This window comes from Oncorhynchus tshawytscha, linkage group LG21, assembly GCF_018296145.1.
Source record: "Oncorhynchus tshawytscha isolate Ot180627B linkage group LG21, Otsh_v2.0, whole genome shotgun sequence".
NCBI lineage: Eukaryota > Metazoa > Chordata > Actinopteri > Salmoniformes > Salmonidae > Oncorhynchus > Oncorhynchus tshawytscha.
The window spans coordinates 42213775-42229668 of record NC_056449.1 but is presented as its reverse complement, the minus strand read 5'-3'; the positions used below and the strand labels follow the sequence as shown (position 1 = coordinate 42229668).

General features: G+C 42.6%; 1 protein-coding gene across 1 annotated transcript in view; it reads right to left on the bottom strand.

The window, feature by feature from the left end:
- Positions 1 to 667: 667 nt before the first annotated feature.
- The window catches only part of LOC121840360 (netrin receptor unc-5 homolog), a 402121-nt gene continuing 386894 nt past the window's right edge, over positions 668 to 15894 (bottom strand). The window contains exon 6 of the mRNA XM_042303025.1: positions 668 to 987. Coding sequence (XP_042158959.1) covers positions 668 to 987 — 320 coding nt within the window. The remainder of the gene's footprint in view (positions 988 to 15894) is intronic.

The window sequence follows — 15894 nt, the reverse complement described above, 5'->3', positions numbered from 1 at the left end:
CAACCAACCGACCAACCAACCGACCAACCAGCCGACCGACCAACCAGACAACCAACCAACCGGCCAACCAACCGACCAACAGCCGACCGACCGACCGACTGACCAGCCAACCAACCAACCAACCGACCAACCAACCGACCAACCAGCCGCCCGACCGACCAACCAGCCGACCAACCAGCCGACCGACCAACCAGACAACCAACCAACCAACCGACCAACCAACCGACCAACCAGCCGACCGACCAACCAGACAACCAACCAACCAACCGGCCAACCAACCGACCAACCAGCCGACCGACCGACCGACTGACCAGCCAACCAACCAACCAACCGACCAACCAACCGACCGACCAACCAGCCGCCCGACCGACCAACCAGCCGACCAACCAACCGACCGACCAACCAGCCGACCAACCAACCGACCAACCAACCGACCATCCAACCAACCGACCAACCAACCGACCAACAACCAACCAACCAACCAACCGACCAACAACCGACCGACCGACAGACCGACCAACCAACCAACCGACCAACCAACAACCAACCGACCAACAGACCAACCAACCAACCAACCAATCAGCTCCCCAATTAAAAAAATGATACCTAAAAGAATCTGTCAAAAAAGGGCAGCCAATCTCAAACAAAATATGAACTAATGATGTCTTTAAAGCGCAAAAAAATGTTTTGCCACAGAAAGCAGCAGGCAGCCACAGGAAGCCAAACTGGCTAAGCCAATCACAGCCAAGCAGAGGCGGGGCCACAGGACAGGAAGTAGCCTAGCTGAAGGCCTGGGAGCGGTTGAGCGGGCGGTGTTACCTGGGCAGGTCGCGGTGCAGGCGCTTTTCTGGACATTCTGTCCGTCGCATGCCATGCCCCCGTTCAGCGGCGTGGGATTGGTGCAGCTGCGGCTCCTCCTCTGCCAGCCACGCCCACAAACTGAGCTGCACGCCGACCACGTTGTCCAGGTAGACCAACCTCCGTTCACTGTCACCGTGATGAAGTGATGGAGAGAGACGAGGAGGGAAGTCAAGGGGTAAGGTAGGGGAGGGTGGGATGGAGGGATGGAGGGTGGAGGGAAGAGAGGAGGAGGGAAGAGAGGAAGAGGGAGTGAGAGAGGGAAAGAGGAGACGAGGAAAGGAGTGGATGGAAGGAGGGAGGGATGGAGCGACAAATCAGCCAGGTTTACCCGACATGGGTGGACTGATATTAAAAGGGGGCCTGTCTGATTGTATGTATTATGGACAGATATATATTAGTGGGTCGTGTCTGATTGTATGTATTATGGACAGATATATATTAGTGGGTCCTGTCTGACTGTATGTATTATGGACAGATATATATTAGTGGGTCCTGTCTGACTGTATGTATTATGGACAGATTTATATTAGTGGGTCCTGTCTGACTGCTGTACTGAAGGTGTGATGCTGTCTGATGGCCTGTGACTACTGTATTTGACTGTAGGTGTGATGTTGTCTGCTGGCCTGTGACTACTGTATTTTACTGTAGGTGTGATGTTGTCTGCTGGCCTGTGACTACTGTATTTTACTGTAGGTGTGATGTTGTCTGATGGCCTGTGACTACTGTATTTTACTGTAGGTGTGATGTTGTCTGCTGGCCTGTGACTACTGTATTTTACTGTAGGTGTGATGTTGTCTGCTGGCCTGTGACTACTGTATTTTACTGTAGGTGTGATGCTGTCTGCTGGCCTGTGACTACTGTATTTTACTGTAGCTGTGATGCTGTCTCCTGGCCTGTGACTACTGTATTTTACTGTAGCTGTGATGCTGTCTCCTGGCCTGTGACTACTGTATTTTACTGTAGGTGTGATGCTGTCTGCTGGCCCTGGCTACAGTCAATGACAAGGTAACAGTGGTTGGCTAGGCTTTATCTCCGGCTACAGTCAATGACATTACAGTGGTTGGCTAGGCTTTATCTCTGGCTACAGTCAATGACATAACAGTGGTTGGCTAGGCTTTATCCCCGGCTACAGTCAATGACAAGGTAACAGTGGTTGGCTAGGCTTTTTATCTCTGGCTACCTTCAATGACAAGGTAACAGTGGTTGGCTAGGCTTTATCCCCGGTTACAGTCAATGACATTACAGTGGTTGGCCCGGCTTTATCTCTGGCTACAGTCAATGACAAGGTAACAGTGGTTGGCTAGGCTTTATCTCTGGCTACAGTCAATGACAAGGTAACAGTGATTGGCTAGGCTTTATCCCCGGCTACAGTCAATGACAAGGTAATAGTGGTTGGCTAGGCTTTATCCCCGGCTACAGTCAATGACAAGGTAATAGTGGTTGGCTAGGCTTTATCTCTGGCTACAGTCAATGACATTACAGTGGTTGGCTAGGCTTTATCCCCGGCTACAGTCAATGACATTACAGTGGTTGGCCCGGCTTTATCTCTGGCTACAGTCAATGACAAGGTAACAGTGGTTGGCTAGGCTTTATCTCTGGCTACAGTCAATGACAAGGTAACAGTGGTTGGCTAGGCTTTATCCCCGGCTACAGTCAATGACAAGGTAATAGTGGTTGGCTAGGCTTTATCTCTGGCTACAGTCAATGACATTACAGTGGTTGGCTAGGCTTTATCTCTGGCTACAGTCAATGACAAGGTAACAGTGGTTGGCTAGGCTTTATCTCTGGCTACAGTCAATGACAAGGTAACAGTGGTTGGCTAGGCTTCATCTCTGGCTACAGTCAATGACAAGGTAACAGTGGTTGGCTAGGCTTTATCTCTGGCTACAGTCAATGACAAGGTAACAGTGGTTGGCTAGGCTTTATCCCCGGCTACAGTCAATGACAAGGTAATAGTGGTTGGCTAGGCTTTATCTCTGGCTACAGTCAATGACATTACAGTGGTTGGCTAGGCTTTATCTCTGGCTACAGTCAATGACAAGGTAACAGTGGTTGGCTAGGCTTTATCTCTGGCTACAGTCAATGACAAGGTAACAGTGGTTGGCTAGGCTTCATCTCTGGCTACAGTCAATGACAAGGTAACAGTGGTTGGCTAGGCTTTATCTCTGGCTACAGTCAATGACAAGGTAACAGTGGTTGGCTAGGCTTTATCTCTGGCTACAGTCAATGACAAGGTAACAGTGGTTGGCTAGGCTTTATCTCTGGCTACAGTCAATGACAAGGTAACAGTGGTTGGCTAGGCTTTATCCCTGGCTACAGTCAATGACATAACAGTGGTTGGCTTGGCTTTATCCCTGGCTACAGTCAATGACATAACAGTGGTTGGCTAGGCTTTATCCCTTGACAGGCTCTGGTCAAAAGTAGTGCACTACACACAAACAATTAGGAGTTCAACAAGGGTTCTTTGAAGAACCTTAGGGTTCTTGGAAACGGAAACGGCCCACGGAAACGGCCCACAAAGGTTCTTCCAAGAACCCCATAGGGGGTGGGGGTTCATTGAGGAACCTCCTTAGTTGTTGGGGGGTTCATTGAGGAACCTCCTTAGTTGTTGAGGGGGTTCATTGAGGAACTCCTTAGTTGTTGAGGGGGGTCATTGAGGAACCTCCTCAGTTGTTGAGGGGGGGTGTCATTGAGGAACCTCCTTAGTTGTTGAGGGGGGTTCATTGAGGAATCTCCTTAGTTGTTGAGGGGGGTCATTGAGGAACCTCCTTAGTTGTTGAGGGGGGTCATTGAGGAACCTCCTTAGTTGTTGGGGGGTCATTGAGGAACCTCCTTAGTTGTTGGGGGGTCATTGAGGAACCTCCTTAGTTGTTGAGGGGGAGGGTCATTGAGGAACCTCCTTGGTTGTTGGGGGGTCATTGAGGAACCTCCTTAGTTGTTGGGGGGGTCATTGAGGAACCTCCTTAGTTGTTGAGGGGGTCATTGAGGAACCTCCTTAGTTGTTGAGGGGGGTTCATTGAGGAACCTCCTTAGTTGTTGGGGGGTTCATTGAGGAACCTCCTTAGTTGTGGGGGGGTCATTGAGGAACTTAACTGCCAAACTGAAACACATGGACTTGAATTTGAAAGGACAGCAGGTGCAGGCACTTTTAACCCCGTTTGGGGTTTTAGGCTGGGTTTCTGTACAGCACTTTGAGATATCAGCTGATGTACGAAGGGCTATATAAATACATTTGATTTGATTTGATTTGATTTAGTACACACATTAGAAACTTTTCTTATGTTAAAAAAACAAAATGGCTGTCCACAGTGTTTCGGGTGCGTGACATATTCAGAACCGTCGGACAGTAACATTATAAACTAAACCACTGATAATTGGGAACGGAGATCAGAATGACTGCTAAGACTCGATCCATAACTTAAATAATTCAATAGGTAGCCTAGCCTATAAAACTACACCAATCCATATGTTCAAAAATGCCTGGTTTGCACGACGTCAATAAATCAACACAATCCCAAGTTCCCCGTTGCCTACACATTCAAAAACAAATCCAAATATGTGTTTTAGTATTTCGTTTAAAAGCTCTGATGAAGGCCAGGAGAACTACCTGTTCTGGACCTGCTGTTTTCGACTCTCTGTCTCTCTACCACACCTGCTGTCTCTAACTCTAATCGGCTATGAAAAGCCAACTGACATTTACTCCTGAGGTGCTGACCTGTTGCACCCTCGACAACCACTGTGATTATTATTATTTGACCCTGCTGGTCACCTATGAAAGTTTTGAAGAATAATCTTTGAAGACCAATCTGGCCTTAATGACCATGTACTTTTATGATCTCAACCTGGCACAGCCAGAAGAGGACTGGCCACCCCACATAGCCTGGTTCCTCTCTAGGTTTCTTCCTAGGTTCCGGCCTTTCTAGGGAGTTTTTCCTAGCCCTCCATTAGATGATGTTGTGTCCCTCCATTAGATGACATTGTTTCCCTCCATTAGATGACGTTGTTTGCCTCAATTAGATGACGTTGTTTCCCTCCATTAGATGACGTTGTTTCCCTCCATTAGATGATGTTGTTTCCCTCCATTAGATGATGTTGTTTCCCTCCATTAGATGACATTGTTTCCCTCCATTAGATGATGTTGTTTCCCTCCATTAGATGATGTTGTTTCCCTCCATTAGATGATGTTGTTTCCCTCCATTAGATGATGTTGTTTCCCTCCATGTTGTTTCCCTCCATTAGATGATGTTGTTTCCCTCCATTAGATGATGTTGTTTCCCTGCATGTTGTTTCCCTCCATTAGATGATGTTGTTTCCCTCCATTAGATGATGTTGTTTCCCTCCATTAGATGATGTTGTTTCCCTCCATGTTGTTTCCCTCCATTAGATGATGTTGTTTCCCTCCATTCGTTGACATTGTTTCCCTCCATTAGATGATGTTGTTTCCCTCCATTAGATGATGTTGTTTCCCTCCATTAGATGATGTTGTTTCCCTCCATTAGATGATGTTGTTTCCCTCCATTCGTTGACATTGTTTCATGCCATTCGTTGATTTCAGCAGCACATCCCCATATCTAATGATCAGCTGTTGTCAAAGCCAAAACGACTATGGCATTCGGGTATTTAAAGTATACTCGATTTTCAAAATTATGAATACTTATTACAACTATTTTTTTGAATTTTTTTGAATACTCAAACGGTGTACTATTTAGTATGCACGTATTCTGCCACGACCACTGACTTGACTGATTATGAGACGAGACAAAATATCAGTCCAATCTTTAGCTTGTTTTAAAGAGCTCCATTACTATGTATCATTCTCCCAAAGTAGACACTTTACTGATGAAGTAAACATTGATCATATTCATGTTTAAAGACAGTTATTTATTGTTTATAGTTTATTATTGTTATTGTTATATATATATTATTGTTATAGACAGTTATTTATTGGGACGGCAGGGAAGCCTAGTGGTTAGAGCGTTGGACTAGTAACTGGAAGGTTGCTAGTTCAAACCCCTGAGCTGACAAGGTACAAATGTGTCGTTCTGCCCCTGAACAGGCAGTGAACCCACTGTTCCTAGGCCGTCATTGTAAATAAGAATATGTTCTTAACTGACTTGCCTGGTTAAATAAAGGTTAAAAAAAATGAGTTTGTTATTGTCAAGCTCCTCATTACGGTTTAAGGAACCAAAGACGAGGATACCTGTCTATCTAAATACAAATCCTCTCCTCTAACCATGTCGTAAAGCAATTGATCCAAAAGCAGAGGTGAAACGTCTTCATATTTCCAGCTAAATGTCATTGTCTTCTACAAGCTGGACAAAAGACACAGAAAGATCCAACGTTTTACGTCTAAGATGAACAGAAAAAAACTGAACTGAACGTTTTGAACTCAAAAATTCTGACTAAACTTTTCACACGTTTCGATCTGATTCTAAATAATATATAATTGCTTGAAAATGCCAATCCACTTGAAAGGACGGAGCAGTGAGAGTAGTGTGGTGATTAAAGTATTTGTCACGTCCCCCCCCACCCCCACCCACCCCGCGCCCCCCCGCCCCCCAGCGTTTAAGGGCGCCAGGCTGCCCTGCATCACCTGCCGTCAATTACGCACACCTGCCTTCCCTCGTCACGCGCCTCAGCGATATTGGACTCATCATCTGTTTATGTTTACCTCTCCATATATAAGATATATATATATACAAGTTCCCTGCTCTGTTTCCTGCTGATGCATTGATTGATCAGTTTGTCTGTTCCTGTCTCGTTCCATCTCCATTCTTCATTAAATGTTTGACTCCCCCGTACCTGCTTCGTCTCTCCAGCCTCAACTCATGTGACAGAATGCATCAGCCAATCACACAAAGCATCGGGGCGTACTGGCGTTCTGGTTGGTATGGTGACATCGGCTCTGGGTCGCCACCGATGGAACCGGGGGTGCCTAGCCAGCTCGTCGGGCTTCCACACCCTAGCTGGATCGAGAGGTTTCCTTGCCGAGGTTGATTGACTCCCCTGCTTGGTCTCTCCAGCCTCAACTCATGTGATAGTATTTTGGTCTCTTTGGCATAACAGGCAGTGGGATAACATGTAGTTGATGGATGTGAAGTGTTTTGACTGTAGGCTACAACACCATGTAATTTAACATCACATTTTCACACTTGAAAGACATGACATCGTTCTTCTTATTCTGATCACACTGGAACTGACTGGAACTCACTGGAACTGACTGGAACTCACTGGAACTGACTGGAACTCACTGGAACTGACTGGAACTCACTGGAACTGACTGGAACTCACTGGAACTGACTGGAACTCACTGGAACTGACTGGAACTCACTGGAACTGACTGGAACTCACTGGAACTGACTATTGCAACGACTCTAACTTGTGAATTATCCCTAACAAGTCTATGTTCCTGTGTGTGTGAGCCTCTGTGTCAAAACAGACCAAATCAAACGATAACTAGGCTATATACACAGGGTACCAGTACTGAGTAATGATAACTAGGTTATATACACAGGGTACCAGTACTGAGTAGTGATAACTAGGTTATATACACAGGGTACCAGTACTGATAACTAGGTTATATACACAGGGTACCAGTACTGAGTAATGATAACTAGGTTATATACACAGGGTACCAGTACTGAGTAATGATAACTAGGTTATATACACAGGGTACCAGTACTGAGTAATGATAACTAGGTTATATACACAGGGTACCAGTACTGAGTAATGATAACTAGTCTATATACACAGGGTACCAGTACTGAGTAATGATACTAGTCTATATACACAGGGTACCAGTACTGAGTAATGATAACTAGGTTATATACACATGGTACCAGTACTGATTAATGATAACTAGTCTATATACACAGGGTACCAGTACTGAGTAATGATAACTAGGTTATATACACGGGTACCAGTACTGAGTAATGATAACTAGGTTATATACACAGGGTACCAGTACTGAGTAATGATAACTAGGTTATATACACAGGGTACCAGTACTGATAACTAGGTTATATACACAGGGTACTAGTACTGAGTAATGATAACTAGGTTATATACACAGGGTACTAGTACTGAGTAATGATAACTAGGTTATATACACAGGGTACCAGTACTGAGTAATGATAACTAGTCTATATACACAGGGTACCAGTACTGAGTAATGATAACTAGGTTATATACACATGGTACCAGTACTGAGTAATGATAACTAGGTTATATACACATGGTACCAGTACTGATTAATGATAACTAGTCTATATACACAGGGTACCAGTACTGAGTAATGATAACTAGGTTATATACACAGGGTACCAGTACTGAGTAATGATAACTAGGTTATATACACAGGGTACCAGTACTGAGTAATGATAACTAGGTTATATACACAGGGTACCAGTACTGAGTAATGATAACTAGGTTATATACACAGGGTACCAGTACTGAGTAATGATAACTAGTCTATATACACAGGGTACCAGTACTGAGTAATGATAACTAGTCTATATACACAGGGTACCAGTACTGAGTAATGATAACTAGGTTATATACACATGGTACCAGTACTGAGTAATGATAACTAGGTTATATACACATGGTACCAGTACTGATTAATGATAACTAGTCTATATACACAGGGTACCAGTACTGAGTAATGATAACTAGGTTATATACACGGGTACCAGTACTGAGTAATGATAACTAGGTTATATACACAGGGTACCAGTACTGAGTAATGATAACTAGGTTATATACACAGGGTACCAGTACTGAGTAATGATAACTAGGTTATATACACAGGGTACCAGTACTGGGTAATGATAACTAGTCTATATACACAGGGTACCAGTACTGAGTAATGATAACTAGTCTATATACACAGGGTACCAGTACTGAGTAATGATAACTAGGTTATATACACAGGGTACCAGTACTGAGTAATGATAACTAGTCTATATACACAGGGTACCAGTACTGAGTAATGATAACTAGTCTATATACACAGGGTACCAGTACTGAGTAATGATAACTAGGCTATATACACAGGGTACCAGTACTGAGTAATGATAACTAGTCTATATACACAGGGTACCAGTACTGAGTAATGATAACTAGGTTATATACACAGGGTACCAGTACTGAGTAATGATAACTAGTCTATATACACAGGGTACCAGTACTGAGTAATGATAACTAGTCTATATACACAGGGTACCAGTACTGAGTAATGATAACTAGTCTATATACACAGGGTACCAGTACTGAGTAATGATAACTAGTCTATATACACAGGGTACCAGTACTGAGTAATGATAACTAGTCTATATACACAGGGTACCAGTACTGAGTAATGATAACTAGGTTATATACACAGGGTACCAGTACTGAGTAATGATAACTAGGTTATATACACAGGGTACCAGTACTGAGTAATGATAACTAGTCTATATACACAGGGTACCAGTACTGAGTAATGATAACTAGGTTATATACACAGGGTACCAGTACTGAGTACTGATAACTAGGTTATATACACATGGTACCAGTACTGAGTACTGATAACTAGGTTATATACACAGGGTACCAGTACTGAGTAATGATAACTAGGTTATATACACATGGTACCAGTACTGAGTAATGATAACTAGGTTATATACACAGGGTACCAGTACTGAGTAATGATAACTAGGTTATATACACAGGGTACCAGTACTGATAACTAGGTTATATACACAGGGTACCAGTACTGATAACTAGGTTATATACACAGGGTACCAGTACTGAGTAATGATAACTAGGCTATATACACAGGGCACCAATGTGCCGGGTATGAGATAATTGAGGTAGATATGTACAAATTCTGTAGATGGGTATAAAGTGATTGATAATAAACTGTAACAGCAGCGTTTGCGATGAGTCAAAAAACTGAGTACAAAAATTGGTTAATGTGCAGAGAGTCTGGGTAACTATTTAACTAACTATTTATCAGTCTAATGACTTGGGGGTAGAAGTTGTTTAGGGTCCTGTTGGTGCATCGGTACCGCCAGCCGTGCTGAGAGAACAGTCTTATGACTTGCGTGGCTGGAATCTTTGACAAATCTTTCGGGCCTTACTCTGACACCGCCAGCCGTGCTGTCTGACACCGCCTGGTATACAGGTCTTGGCTGGCAGGAAGCACAGCCCCAGTGATGTACTGGGCTTTAAGCATTACCCTCTGTAGCGTCTTCCCAAACAGTTTCTATACCAGGCGGTGACGCAGCCAGCCAAGATGCTCTCAATGGTGCAGCTGTAGACCTTTGAGGATCTGAGGGCCCCGTGCCAAATCTTTTCAGCCTCCCGAAGGGGGGGGGGGGAAGAGGCATTGTCGTGCTCTCTTCACGACATGATCCAACCAACAGCCCCTGTCGATGTGAATGGGGGCGTGCTCACCCATCCGTTTCCTGTAGTCTACGATCAGCTCCTTTGTCTTGCTGACATTGAGGGAGAGGTTGTTGTCCTGTGACGACACTGTGTGAGTGCGTTTCGTCTCTTTGTGTGTCCTGCTCCTGTGTACACTCCGTGGGAGTTCACCACTGGCACATAATGGGTATAATTGGATCATGGAAGATGATTGGATGGAATCAAGTCATCTGAATTCTAATCAACTCTCTCTTTATTTACTCTCCCTGGTTCAACTCCCAAATGGCATCCTATTCCCTATATACTGTAGTGCACTATACATTACACCCTATTCCCTATATACTGTAGTGCACTATAAATTACACCCTATTCCCTATATACTGTAGTGCACTATAAATTACACCCTATTCCCTATATACTGTAGTGCACTATAAATTACACCCTATTCCCTATAACTGATGTGTTGACTTGGAAGCTTTTGGACCAGTACATCTGGTCCCTCTAACTACAACACAGTAAAACCAGTAGGTCTGGTCCCTCTAACTACAACACCGTGAAACCAGTAGGTCTGGTCCCTCTAACTACAACACCGTGAAACCAGTAGGTCTGGTCCCTCTAACTACAACACCATGAAACCAGTAGGTCTGGTCCCTCTAACTACAACACCGTGAAACCAGTAGGTCTGGTCCCTCTAACTACAACACCGTGAAACCAGTAGGTCTGGTCCCTCTAACTACAACACCATGAAACCAGTAGGTCCCTCTAACTACAACACCGTGAAACCAGTAGGTCTGGTCCCTTCTAACTACAACACCATGAAACCAGTAGGTCTGGTCCCTTCTAACTACAACACCGTGAAACCAGTAGGTCTGGTCCTCTAACTACAACACCGTGAAACCAGTAGGTCTGGTCCCTCTAACTACATAGCCTACTTCCACCATCATTTCCCTCTAAATTGGCCTCTCTCTCTCTCTCTCTCTCTCTCTCTCTCTCTCTCTCTCTCTCTCTCTCTCTCTCTCTCTCTCTCTCTCTCTCTCTCTCTCTCTCTCTCTCTCTCTCTCTCTCTCTCTCTCTCTCTCTCTCTCTCTCTCTCTCTCTCACTCTCTCTCTCTCTCTCTCTCTCTCTCTCTCTCTCTCTCTCTCTCACTCACTCACTCACTCACTCACTACTCGCCGCTCTACCCCTTCTGCTCCCTCCTGGGCTTCCGTGGCTGAATCATTTCCTTGCCCTCTCTCTGTGATTGATTGCCCACCATGGTAAGGTAAAAACACTTTGCCCCTGATTACCTCTGAACACAGAGTGGCTCCACCACAGCAGACTGCCTGCCCCCTCATTACCATGTATCCAACCTGGCTCCCCTTCTACCCTCCGTCCATACCACCATCCCTCCCCTATCTCCTTCCCTACTCCCCATCACCCCACCAATGCAAATACATAGGCTGCCTGCCAAATGGCACCCTATTCCATATTCTGTAAAGTAGTGCACTATAGAGGGCATAGGGTGCCATTTTGGAGGATACCAGACTATTATGACTCACTATACCTAGAGTTCAGTCTGAGCCCTGGCCTCTGAGAAGTCAAGGTAAGTAAATGGACATATTTTAATGTGAAGTCGTGCAGATTACATTAGGGGTTAGGGGTCGTGGTAATGACAGTGATTAACGGGACAATCGAGGAACATTTGTGGCCTTTTTCACAAGCCTAGTATACGAGCGACCTGCAATTTATGTTCAATTTCTCTGGGTCTCGGGGCCTAAGTGCGAGGCTTCATTGATTGACGTTATAAAAAGCAAACAATAGGTTGCAAATGGGTCTCGGCGCTCTTTTCAATTTAATTCTTATATTATGAATCAGGTAAATAAGGGAAATCCACAGGCCAATCCTTTCAATCATCTCTCAACAAAATAACTAATCAAGAATAATTTTAGGGGTAATTGTTTTTCCCTTTCTCCCTTCTCTTTTTCAAACGCTGGAAGCTGAGAGGAAAACAATGGAATTGAATTACTGACACAACGTGGTCGGAATAAAACTAGGCTCCTTACAAACTATCCATAGTTGGAATAAAACTAGGCTCCTTACAAACTATCCATAGTTGGAATAAAACTAGGCTCCTTACAAACTATCTATAGTTGGAATAAAACTAGGCTCCTTACAAACTATCCATAGTTGGAATAAAACTAGGCTTCTTACAAACTATCCATAGTTGGAATAAAACTAGGCTCCTTACAAACTATCCATAGTTGGAATAAAACTAGGCTCCTTACAAACTATCTATAGTTGGAATAAAACTAGGCTCCTTACAAACTATCTATAGTTGGAATAAAACTAGGCTCCTTACAAACTATCCATAGTTGGAATAAAACTAGGCTAATTTCAAACCATCCATGGTCGGAATTAAACTACTTTCATTCCAAACTATTTATTGGCTAATTTTAAACTATTCCATTTCTGAATTAAACTAGGAACATTTTAAACTATTAATTTTCTGAAATTAGCTTTATTTTAACCTATTCCTGGTCTGAATTAAATTAGCTTTATTTTAACCTATTCCTGGTCTGAATTAAATTAGCTTTATTTTAACCTATTCCTGGTCTGAATTAAATTAGCTTTATTTTAACCTATTCCTGGTCTGAATTAAATTAGCTTTATTTTAACCTATTCCTGGTCTGAATTAAACTACGTTTATTTTAACCTATTCCTGGTCTGAATTAAATGAGCTTTATTTTAACCTATTCCTGGTCTGAATTAAATTAGCTTTATTTTAACCTATTCCTGGTCTGAATTAAATTAGCTTTATTTTAACCTATTCCTGGTCTGAATTAAATTAGCTTTATTTTAACCTATTCCTGGTCTGAATTAAACTACGTTTATTTTAACCTATTCCTGGTCTGAATTAAATGAGCTTTATTTTAACCTATTCCTGGTCTGAATTAAATTAGCTTTATTTTAACCTATTCCTGGTCTGAATTAAATTAGCTTTATTTTAACCTATTCCTGGTCTGAATTAAATTAGCTTTATTTTAACCTATTCCTGGTCTGAATTAAATTAGCTTTATTTTAACCTATTCCTGGTCTGAATTAAATTAGCTTTATTTTAACCTATTCCTGGTCTGAATTAAATTAGCTTTATTTTAACCTATTCCTGGTCTGAATTAAATTAGCTTTATTTTAACCTATTCCTGGTCTGAATTAAATTAGCTTTATTTTAACCTATTCCTGGTCTGAATTAAATTAGCTTTATTTTAACCTATTCCTGGTCTGAATTAAACTAGGTTTATTTTAACCTATTCCTGGTCTGAATTAAATTAGCTTTATTTTAACCTATTCCTGGTCTGAATTAAACTAGGTTTATTTTAACCTATTCCTGGTCTGAATTAAATTAGCTTTATTTTAACCTATTCCTGGTCTGAATTAAACTAGGTTTATTTTAACCTATTCCTGGTCTGAATTAAATTAGCTTTATTTTAACCTATTCCTGGTCTGAATTAAACTAGGTTTATTTTAACCTATTCCTGGTCTGAATTAAACTAGGTTTATTTTAACCTATTCCTGGTCTGAATTAAACTAGGTTTATTTTAACCTATTCCTGGTCTGAAAGAAACTAGGCTAATTTTAAACTATTCGTTGTGAAGCTCTCCACAACATACTTGCCGCATTCCTCAAAAATAAAATAGATTTTCAAATCCATCCTGGCGTTGGGAAATACATGTGTTTTACGGAAACTGACAATCATGATCACTTTGTTTTTGTCCAAAATAGCACACTATTCCCTTTATAGTACACTAAGGTGTCACGTTCGTTGAATGGAGGAGAACAAGGTGCAGTGTGAGATGAATACATCTTATTTGAATGAAGACGAAGAAATACTTAAACAAATTTACAAAACAACAAAAACCAACGTGAAGCTATATATGATAAGTGCAGACACAGGCAACTAACACATAGACAATAACCCACAAATTTCCCAAAGAATATGGCTGCCTAAATATGGTTCCCAATCAGAGACAACGATAAACAGCTGCCTCTGATTGAGAACCTGTCTAAGGCAACCATAGACATACAAAACACCTAGATAGTAAACATCCCCATAAACATACAACACCCATAGACAGTACAGAAACACATACACCACCCATGTCACACCCTGACCTAACCAAAATAATAAAGAAAACAAAGAATACTAAGGTCAGGGCGTGACATATGGACTAGGGCCCATAGAACTCTGGTCCAAATAGTGCACTCAATAGGGAAAAGGGTGCCATTTGTACTGGTTTTTCTGTCTCCCAGACAAGCTCAGTGTAAACACACTAGACACTGTAACATCTCCGCCCACGGCTCCTACACACACACAGTTACCACTTTAATGACTCACTCTCAGGCGAATGTGCCACCATGTTGGCTCTGCTGTTAGCATGTAGAGCAGCATTGGGTTGAGGCTACACCATGCGTTGTAATGGATGCCAGGTCAGTGTTAGTTCCGGCTGTACCGTGGGAGCCCACAGCGGTGTGTGAGGAGGGAATGTGATGTGTGTTGGAATGTTAAACAAAGGTCAACACCAAGTCATTATTAACAGTTTGCTGTTGATTCAATTTCGCTTTGACATCTCTGCCTCCTGGGAAAACACATGGGAGTTGAAAGGTTGGGATAGATACCGGACGATACCGGGTTGTTTCTGTTACAGCAGTGTAGACTAGTTGTTACTACATCAGCTGTCTGTGTAGACTAGTTGTTACTATATCAGCTGTCTGTGTCTGTATAGACTAGTTGTTACTATATCAGCTGTCTGTGTCTGTATAGACTAGTTGTTACTATATCAGCTGTCTGTGTCTGTGTAGACTAGTTGTTACTACATCAGCTGTCTGTGTAGACTAGTTGTTACTATATCAGCTGGCTGTGTCTGTATAGACTAGTTGTTACTATATCAGCGGTCTGTGTCTGTATAGACTAGTTGTTACTACATCAGCTGTCTGTGTAGACTAGTTGTTACTATATCAGCTGTCTGTGTCTGTATAGACTAGTTGTTACTATATCAGCGGTCTGTGTCTGTATAGACTAGTTGTTACTATATCAGCTGGCTGTGTCTGTATAGACTAGTTGTTACTATATCAGCTGTCTGTGTAGACTAGTTGTTACTATATCAGCTGGCTGTGTCTGTATAGACTAGTTGTTACTATATCAGCGGTCTGTGTCTGTATAGACTAGTTGTTACTATATCAGCTGGCTGTGTCTGTGTAGACTAGTTGTTACTATATCAGCTGTCTGTGTCTGTAGACTAGTTGTTACTACATCAGCTGGCTGTGTCTGTGTAGACTAGTTGTTACTATATCAGCTGTCTGTGTCTGTGTAGACTAGTTGTTACTACATCAGCTGTCTGTATAGACTAGTTGTTACTATATCAGCTGGCTGTGTCTGTGTAGACTAGTTGTTACTATATCAGCTGTCTGTGTCTGTGTAGACTAGTTGTTACTACATCAGCTGGCTGTGTCTGTGTAGACTAGTTGTTACTATATCAGCTGTCTGTGTCTGTGTAGACTAGTTGTTACTATATCAGCTGGCTGTGTCTGTGTAGACTAGTTGTTACTATATCAGCTGTCTGTGTCTGTGTAGACTAGTTGTTACTACA